The 10,556-nt window shown below is 34.2% G+C and overlaps 2 protein-coding genes across 3 annotated transcripts in view; both read right to left on the reverse strand.

Moving 5' to 3' along the window:
- Positions 1-6: 6 nt before the first annotated feature.
- On the reverse strand, positions 7-727 carry LOC110094989. The gene has a single exon (XM_020820351.2). It carries the CDS (start codon positions 716-718, stop codon positions 50-52), a length of 669 nt encoding a protein of 222 aa, XP_020676010.1. The 5' UTR covers positions 719-727; the 3' UTR covers positions 7-49.
- Positions 728-5,447: 4,720 nt separating this feature from the next.
- LOC110094959 (protein SGT1 homolog) overlaps positions 5,448-10,556 on the reverse strand; it is a 28,623-nt gene continuing 23,514 nt past the window's right edge. For both annotated transcript variants that reach the window (XM_020820314.2, XM_020820313.2), the window contains exons 8-10: positions 6,553-6,635; positions 6,334-6,438; positions 5,448-5,659 (exon numbers count right to left, since the gene is read on the reverse strand). In XM_020820314.2, coding sequence (XP_020675973.1) covers positions 5,558-5,659; positions 6,334-6,438; positions 6,553-6,635 — 290 coding nt within the window. In that variant the 3' untranslated portion in view covers positions 5,448-5,557. The remainder of the gene's footprint in view (positions 5,660-6,333; positions 6,439-6,552; positions 6,636-10,556) is intronic.

Here is a 10,556-nt window from a genome sequence, read left to right on the forward strand (position 1 = left end):
TTTCCCGGTCAACAGCCCTTTCCCTTAAAAAAAAAAAAAATCATCATCATCATTGAACATACGCAAAGCATACCTTGTTGCTGATAGCCCTCTGGTAGACTTCCAAAGTAAAGCTACAGTTAAGATGTATGTCCATATTCAACTTATACACGCCGAGCACATTAACCCGCCCAGCAATATCTGTATAACTGCTCATATTCACCGCCCCATCGAACACAGCCGATCCCGTCGCGTTCGTATCCAACACCACCCGATCCGCCAAAACATCCACCGTCACGTTCATCCTCGCCGTCCTATACGCCCTCACGTTGCCGTCCGGCGCGTAGGCGACGCCGACGGTCTCGTCGCCGTAGAAGAACTCGGTGGAGCTGTTGCGGAACCGGAAGGAAGCGACGTTAGGGTTCTTGATGGAAATATCGGCGGTGAGGGTGGCGTTGACGGAGATGGTGGGGTTGTCGAGGGTGCCGAGGCCAGGGACGAAGAGGCGGTTTATGTAGAGGTTGTTCATGGTCATTTCGGGGTCTTTGATTTTGAAGACGGTGAGGGCGAGGATGAGGATGATGACGCCGAGAACGACGATGGTCGTGCCGCAGATGCCGCAGCACCACAGGGCGCAACGACGGGTGGGGCGGCGGCGGCGGCGGAGGGGGCTTTGGATGGCCGATTCCTCGTCGCGGGTTGGGGGTGCGAGAGGGATTGCCTGATCTTTGTCCTCCATTTTTGTTTTTTTTTTTCTTTTTTGGAGGCTATGGATTAATAAGGGATTCGTTGGGATTATATAAAGGGGGAGTATGGAAATTCTACAATTGATGACTTGTTTTATGAGTCATAAATGCTTGGTATTATTTTAAGACTAATATTTCTTCACGCCAAATTTTTATAAAATTATAATTAAAATTTGATATATTATATTTAAATAACGAATAAAATAAAATGAAAAATATTAAATATCTTCAAAAAATTTTATTATATGCATAAGTTCTAAGAGTTTGTTTTGACGATTATAACGTTTTATAAAATTAATTGTGAAATTATTATCGGAAAAACAACTTAACTATTCTGAAAAAAAATAGATCCACGTTATAAAAAATTACGAAAAATAACTAAAAGATAGTAATAAAACAAAATTAAAGTTGTTATCAAAAAATCAAAACAATGAAAAAATTGTGCCAAAAATAATAAAAAGTCATTAGATAGCTATGATAAAACTTTGATTAAAAACTCATAATTCAACTCAATATATTTTAAACATATTATCTTTAAAATAAATTAGTTCAAACTTCAAAATTATTAAATTTATCTTTTTTAATAAATGAAAATTTTAATGTGAAAACTTTCAACTAAGAACTCATTTGGGAAAGCTACAGTTTTTTATAAAGTTAATTATAAAATTAGTTATAGAGATGAGGCTTTTTTAAAATTTTTATCAAATAAAAATTATAATTATAATCTAAAAAATAAAACATAAAAAATTATCTTAAGAAAACCTAAGTAATTAATCCTACATATGAATATAATATTAAAATACTATAAAAATTGGAGAATTTATAGCGTTCTCCTGAGATTGTCAATCAGTTTCTATGACTTAGTGTGTGATGAATTTAATGAAAGATTGACTAATGAATGATAATCAGCTTGGCTGTTTGGCTCTGATTTGCTGATTTGGTAGTCCAGCGTACACGGTGCTTAGAGTCTATACACACTTATATTAATTTCATATTTTTTGCGCCGTCCATGCTGACCATTGAATTCCAAGGCTCGCTGTGCGACTTGTTATAAATTTTGTCAAATGAAGCTGTTTGACATCAACTTTTTTGCGAGAGATTATTATGTGCTAGAGGTCAATTTGGATGCGTCATGTCATCCAATATATTGTGTATTATGTGATGTGATACATCCGGATTAACCTCCCGATGCGTCCGGACACCGCACATAATAATTTTTACTTATTTGCACTTATGTGCCCTATACAATAATATCAAACCTTCTATCTTATTATATGTGGTCAACTATATGATATATTTTTTTTCTTCATTGTATTTTATTAAGAGATAGATTCTAATTTAAATATAATAAAAAAAATCATTTATAATATTTTATAATAAAGTCTTTTAATGAGTTTTAAGTCTATGCCTATCTTTCTTAGCATAAGTTAGATATATTACATCTACTCTCATAACCGGATCATCGGAAGACTATCGTATGTGACCAAACCATCAAATGTGTCTATGAAAATTTAAAATTAAAAGAATACATTAGCCAAAAATATCGACTAAATAAATGATTGACATGAAGGTCGAAGCATCTAGGGTTTAAAGAAATAATGCACTTGGGCTAGGGCAAAAATTATTAGGGCATCTCCAATCGAAAAACCCATTTTCCGCTATAAAATTTAGTAAAACTTCAAAGTTCCGTAACTCATCTCCAATCGAACAACATATCTTTATTCTTTCACATGCTTCCTGCGAAGGTAATCATCTCTCACCTCTTTCGCTCGCTTTTCTCCTTTTTCGCACTCTCTTCTTCGGTAAATTCCGCAACTCAATTTTTTGGCATAGGTAAATAGTCTAACGTCAATATTGGCGTCACATTGTTCACCTACCAAATTTTGGCGTGAGATTTGGAGTTTGAATGCAGCGAATGAAAGACGATATGTGGTGATATATAGTGATGTTGGAGATGATCTTAGTATATATGTCACCAGTTTAAAAACAAAAATATCATGAAACAAATGCTAATGATTTTGTTAGCACTAATATTTCTCAAATGGTAATAGTTTTAACTACAATATTATTGTTATCAGAGCTTTAAACTTATTTTGTTACGGTTAAATTTAAACATATTTTCTCAAATGGTAATAGTTTTAACTCCTAATTTTATTACTGTTAAATTTAAATATATTTTCTAACGGTTAAAAGCGTCAAATAAATTAGAAATTTTATCACTATTTTTAAACTCTTATTATCATAAAAAATTGTTATTTTAGGGGAGCTAATTTTAGTAGTAATTATACGAAAGACCAAGAAAAAACCAAATTGATTCGCGTTAATTTCAAACAAGACATTTCGAAATCAAGTTGATTTTCATTTCAAGTCACCTAAAATTCAAAAAATCTTTGAAATCAGCTGCCCAATGTTCGAGAGATTATTCTGTGCAGTGTCCGAACACATCCAAAAGCCAATCCACTATGTATTGCGTGTGACATAGCACGTCCGGATAGGCCTCCAGACACGTCTACACGCTGCACCTAATAATTTTTTTCAATATTCACACGCACACAACACATATATAAATTATGAATTCAAAATTTTTTAATTAATAAATAAAACTTTCAACCACCAAATCAAAATAAACAATCTGAACTTTCCTCTCGAAGTCAACAAAAATTTGAAAAATAGTTTGTGTAATATTTAATAGCTCACCATAATGGAATATTGGAATGAATTGGCTTCTGCTTTTTTCTTCTCGAATATGACCGTGTTGAACCGATCAATATGTACGCTTGTAATTAAAAATAAAATAAAATAAACGAAGCAAATCAAGTATTTAATGCCCTGAGAGATGGGAACAATTATTACGTCCTTTGATCTGACGTAGAGCTATGTTCGGCCGCCAATAACATGTCGTTACGTGAACTACCGTGCAGCCCGACGAGTTGATCCGGACCGGAACCCGGGAATGCTATGTTCGCGTATTGCGAGGTATTACTCGGTATTTGCTCGGTATTGCATAGCAATAACGAGAAATACCGCTCTGTGATGACCAATACCGAGCAAATACCGAGTTGTAACTAGATTTTCTATAAAAACTCGGTACAACTCGTATTACTCGGTATTGCTCGGTATTGGTTATTGCCAAGCAAAATCGACCAATACCTAGCAATACTGAGTAATACCGAGCAATACCTAGCAAAATCGAGAAATACCGAGCCATCCTGGGTCCGTTCCGGGTCGGGTTGTCGGGGCGCGCGGTAAATAGTGAGAACGCGTGGCGCGATTCTACTAGCGGCCGAGCGTAGAGCTACGTCCTGTGACCGGATCAAATAAAATAGCAAAGAGTTTTTCACACGGGAATTCCTAATTGGTGAATCTGCATGAGTCTGCATTGACTGACTAATTAAACATAGTAATCTTCTTATCTCATTTGGCTGATTAAAATTAAAAAATCATTAGTTTGAAAAGTTATAAAATCTGTTAAATTTAAGAAATGTTAGATTTGTCACAAATTAATTTTAATTTTAAGCTTCATAAGTTTTTACAAAACTCTATTACAGATGACCGTTAAATTTTAGACTCAAAATAGCTAAAAATGAAATAATTATAAGCGTTAAAGCTCGGTATATAATGAGTTTATTTTTAAATGTAAATAAATAAACATGAAATCATCAAAATGTATTTCTTTTCAAATGAACACTTAATATGAGAGGCGACTCCTTCAAGAACTTTTATTTTCTCCATATACACTCTTCTTACATATTTATGCTTCATTTGATACATCTTTTGACCACCATTTTTTTTTAAATTTTTTTTTTTCAAAATATTTCAATGCTAAAAAAATATTTAAAACTATCCCAAATAAAACCTTAGGACATCTCCAACCGAACTGCAACCGCTTGAATGGCATCCCTGGCCAGCTCCAGCCGAACCGCAAATTTCCTGCTATTTGACTGCAGGTGAACAATGGGACGCAAATATTGGCGTTGCAGTGTTCATCTCCGCCGTCTTTACCTCTACCAAATTTGGCGCGAAAAAGAAGAGATGACCGTTACCTGCAAAAGTGTGAAAAGTGGAGTTCGATTGGAGATGAATCACGGCATTTTATAATTTCACGATATTTTAAAATGAAAAATAAGATTTTCAGTTGGAGATGCTTTTAGACAACACATCAATCACGAGCACCATTTAAGGCCTCATTTGAGAGGGCATTTTTTACTTTTTTTTTTCTATTTGGAAACGTCAATATTATTTTTTATTTGTTGTTTAAATGAGACGCTTTTATAAAAATTCTTTTAGGAAACTTAATTTTTTTGCTATTTTGAGAATTTTTTTTTATATTTACTTCTCCGCAAAAAAACTTCATTCCCTTAACCAATATTTCTAAAACCACCTTTTACAAAAAGTACCAAATAACCAAAAGAATCCTTAGTCTCGACGATTATCCATTTTACTAGAAGCGATTTGTTTTCGTGGTCATACATTAATTTTTCAAGGTGGCTTTAGCTTATTATTACTAATGGTTAAGTGATGTAATTTAACCACCCATTCTTAAAAAAGTTCAAACATTTTAATCTAAACAATAGCAAATGCAGCTATTATTATTGAGTTAAAAAGATCCTGCAACAATAAGATCAAACATACATGCAACATAACACAGCTAGCTTCGGCAACAAGATCAGACCTAAGAGCAAATTCTCAAGTTTTCTAGAAACTTCTATTGAAAAACTACAGCAGATTCTCAAAAAACTGACAAAAAAAACCACACAGTGCACGTCCTTAAGGTGGGATTATACAAAGGGTTCAAAGACCCTGAGAAAGAGGTAAAAGTGCTGCAGTACTCTTTACCATTTCTTCATCTCCATGCCATCGGGCGGGCTTCCATCCACTTTCTTAGAACCAACGTCTTTCCAGTTCGTAGACAATACAGTCCCATTTGATTCTACCTATATTCACAACGCAAAGAAATAGGATTCAATTGCAACTGTTCATACAAAGCAAAAACTGAACCGTTGCCACCTTAGGCTTCGTTTGTGATGGTTTTCTTCCTCCTCAAAATAGTTTTTCAGTACAAAATTTAATATTTTTTAACTAGAAAACCACTTTAAAAAGCAATAAGAAAGTCGTCCCAAACGAAGCCTCAAAGCAACTTTTTATTATAAAAATTTTATTTTTTTGCTAGAAAACAGCTTCAAGAAGCAGTAAGAAAGCTGTCCCAAATGAAACCTTAATCTGCTTCGTCTAAGGAAGTTAAAAAAAGCTTGTTATTTGTGTTAAGCTCAATAATTAACTCATATTTGACAATAATTTTTATAAACTCATTTATTTAACGACCTAAACATGAACAAGAACTCCTCCAACAGCTTTTGATTCTAAAGTAGCTAGATTATATTTATATCTACATAAAAATAAGAGTTTATATGTTTATATTGATAAATATTTTATGATATATAATCTAAATATATATACGACTTTCAACTAGGCTTTATGTTTATTAATAGATCATGTTAGTTCAAAAAGTTCACGAGTCGAACATAAATATTAAATTAACTTATTTGCTTAACTACGGATGCTGAAAAATCGCTCAATTTAAAAGTAGTTGGGTTGAACAGTATCTTACAAAAGATTTACACATTGCTCGTCTCATGTCTTCATCAGCATTCTGATATATATCACGGAAAAGTTTGTTCAAAGCCGCATCACCATCTAATTTCTCTTCCTTCTCCTGGTAGATCATGCAAAAAATTATTCGGTGGAAGTGCTTGGCAAGCAGTATTGAGTTCTAAAGGGCAAGAGAAAAATGAATATAAAAATGACCGGATGAATTTAATACGCATACCTCCTTTTTAACCTCGGCTTCAATCTTATCCCATTCAACTTTGCTTTTTGAAGATGGATAAGAAGGTCTCTGATTTGTCATTTCTGCAGATTCAAAGCCAGATAATGAGGTCATTAGAAGCTCTACCAGTTAAACCAAAGATAAGAAATAGGAACAACCATCACAAGCTGTACCTCCAAAATTTCTGTGAAAATGAAAATAGCCAAAAGATCTCAGATCAATATTTGCAGATTCATAATCAAAACAAAAACCCAGATGATCTTCAAACCGCTTTTCCAAACATGGTCATTTAGGCTTCGTTTGAGATGACTTTCTTATTGCTTCTTAAAGCAACTTTCTAATATAAAATTTTCAACTAAAAAGCTGCTTTAAGAAGCAGTAAAAAAGTCATCCCAAATGAAACCTTAGGCTGTACTTGTCATCGCAAGCCAGACATTACGATTTATGAAGCACCATACTGTAATTTGAGGTCACGTGACAGTTGACACAAAAGGAAATTAACCATAAAGCAGCTGCATGAATGACAAGCACAAATTTCATGTCTGTTTTCTACTCAATCAAGTAAAGAACGGCTGTGATACAATACTAGCACTCTTCCCAAAGTAAAGCATCCTGTAAGTCTATCAAATGGTTTCAATTAAAACTACTTTAAATAGGAGGACACATATGGCATGCCCACGTAATTACTAGCTGCCTTATCCACTCCTATAACCAAATTTATTTTATTTAAGCTACAATTGAGCTGCGGCTCAGACTTTCATAAGCTGAGATCAATACAGGTCTTTGCAACCCTACAAGCACGGGAATTACATTCCTATTAAAAATTAGGCTTCGTTTTGGATGACTTTCTTAAATTTTTGTACTATAAAACTGCTTTATGAAGCCGTAAGAAAGCCTCCCCAAACGAAGCCTTAGTGAAACAAACTAGCCCTAAAATATCATTTTTCTGATAGAGAATTGAAGCATACACACAAATAAAGCTCAAATAAATAATATAGAACTTCATTTGAAAGACGTGCATCATATGCTTAAGACTAGCGTCACATTCACAGGTTATGGCTAAAAAAAGACCATTTCTTTTAAAATAATTCAATAAACATAATTTCTGCTATGAATTATAATAGAGCAAATAAAACATGCGTGTTCTAATAACAGAGCTGAAAATAAACATCAAGCCAATCTGACCGCTCAAGATCAGCAAAGAGCGAATTCATTTGAAATGCGACATCAGTGCATGCATTCTGCAACTTCAATACAAGCTGCGCTAGCAAAACAATTAAGATTATACAATCTAATGGGGAGATGCACGGCTAAAAAAAGAAGGAAATACTCACTGAAATGAATCCAAAGGTTAAAACCCCTAAAAATGGGTATCAAGCGTGGGTAAACCAATGATGCAAGATAATTGAAGAGCATTGATAATATAACAGCCTCGAAAAGGCTAGTTAGAGCTATGAATGCTTGCAACTTGAGTCGTTCATATAACTAGGCCAAAGAGATTGGCATAAAACCATTCAACCTACATCAAGCCAACTTAGACTAAACAATAGGTTGGCCTGATCCAATCTTAACTTAAACCAATTCTAGCTAGGGACACGACTCATTTATTTCAGTTGAAGACCAATCCAAACCATATCAATCGGCTCAATTTTAAGTGATTCACAAACTTTTAAAACATTCTTATTCTAATCTACAAACAAATTGCCCATTTATGCATCAGCATGCATGGCGGGACAAACTACTATTCTCTTAGAAGGATAACTTCACACATCTTCCACCCTTCAAGTTTTTGAATGGGTGAAATGAATTAATACATATATAAACATGTTCAAAGTATATGCATGCATGCACTCCATATAAACATGCATTTCAATCCAATCTCGAACTTTTCACAATATTTTTTCTTCACAATTTCATCTGGGTTTTTATTGGATAACCCAATGTTCTGCTTGCCCTTTTCCTCAGCACCGCTAAATTCAATAGAAAGATCTATAATGTTTTGAAACAATAATCATTCTCACAAATCTTATAGTCGTTATTATAAAACTTTTCACAATCCATCAAATTCATCGTCTTACTCTTCATCATCATCATTACTACTCTCATTTACCTCTACATCCCTATCAACAATTTCCATTTCAAAATCAATCTTAGTTAACCATCTAATTAGTTATGAGAAATTTGAATCCTCAATCTATTCAGAAACTACATCATATAATATTTTGTTAACATTTCCAATATCTTTTCTTTTTCTAGTTGACTCATTCCATTATTATTTTCAAATACTCAACGATAGAATTAATGCATACATTTTTTCTATTTTACAATAACAAACACAAACTTTATAGAAAATAATAATAATAAAAAATAATTGATGAAAAAAGCTGACCCTCCTAGAACCTCCTCATTGATGGTTGATGGTATTTCTTGCCATCAATCTGCTGTTGTCATCTCTCTTGCATTGCGTACCAATAACAAAGCTTAGTTATAGGGAACCATCATAATCCCTTCGTTGATTGAGAAAAAATAGCAAAACTCTTACCAGTCAGCTTCGCGGAACACTTCCTCCCGCCAAAAGAGGGTCTTCATAGTCATCAAATTTGCTGCAGAAGCTCTTCATAGCCATTGGCTCCTCCAACATACACCATCGCTATATGGCAACTGCTTAAAGTGCTATTAGCTATTAGTTCCCTTAGCTGTTCCACGATTTTTTGTTCTTGTTCAACAAGCAATGTGTGCGATATTATGGATTGTAAATAGTAATTTAAAAATATATATAAACTTTTATTTTTCTAAAATATCATCCTCCCATGCCTTGTTGTACTGACCACTTTCTGCAATTTAGACAATGATTTTAATATAAGGACTATTTCGGATCAATTTGAAGAGTCAATAGATTATATTGATTACATTAGATAATCTGAAATTAAAATGACCACATACAAATAATTTCAGAATAATTTCAAACTTTTTATCCTTAACTATAGTCACATCAAACCTAAGGAAAAATTTTTTAGAAGGACAAATCAAGGAGAAGCATTATTCATTTAAGAACAAATCTTGTTGTTTAGAAAACAATAATTAGTTTCCACTCAAGTGAAATAAAATCATCAATTTTTTGTTTTGAAAGTGTTTATAGATTTAAAAACCTATTTCGGTTTCTAAATAGGTTCAACCAAATGATGGAAATGAATAAATTCACCACTTAAGAAAAAAAAACTTTAACTTTGATTAACAAAATGAGCTCTAAGAGGAAAGGAAACGCCAACCAAGAAGAGTCATATCTAATAGATAATATCTATTTTACTCTTCTGGTTTAACCATTTAATAGCTCTCTTTTGCATATAATATTCAAAGCATCAATCATATCCTCCATTCCTTCCCCCTCTTTTTTCATCAGCTAGTCAAACACCTTTGCAAGAAAAATCAACTATGTCTTGATCGCACAAGGTGTCTAAAAACTTAGTCATATGGCCTTGCCATTGTTTTCTAATACACTCTACCATGAAATATAATTCTCACTCAAACCTTTACTTTGTTTCTATCTCTGGAACAACCATTAAAAAAGCGGACGAGGCGTCCACATTGAGTCGCACCTCAAGTCGAGGCGAAAGTCATGCGCATCAAGGCTTACGCCTCGAACCATCTAGCGAAGCCTACGATTTTTTCGCACAAGGCGTACGCATTAGAGCGTAACGCCTCGAGGCAGTATGAGGCACCGCCTCGAAATTTTTTTCTTCGGTATATATATAAATACGACGCAGCCGATTCGTGTTTGTGTATTCGCGTATAAGATTAGGGCTTCCTGTGAGAATTGAAAGGCGAACTAGAGGCGAAGCCGTGAGGGAAAGAGACGAAGCCGTGAGTGCAGGAGACGAAGTCAGAAGGAGACGACGCAGGAAACGAATCCAAAAGCAATAACGGTTTCGAAAGCAGGAAACGAAGCCGAAGTTGTGAGTGCAGGAAACGTTCAAGCCTCGGTTAGGTCGGAAGAGCAGGTGAGC

The sequence above is a fragment of the Dendrobium catenatum genome, unplaced genomic scaffold (genome assembly GCF_001605985.2).
Source record: "Dendrobium catenatum unplaced genomic scaffold, ASM160598v2 fragScaff_scaffold_501, whole genome shotgun sequence".
Lineage (NCBI taxonomy): Eukaryota > Viridiplantae > Streptophyta > Magnoliopsida > Asparagales > Orchidaceae > Dendrobium > Dendrobium catenatum.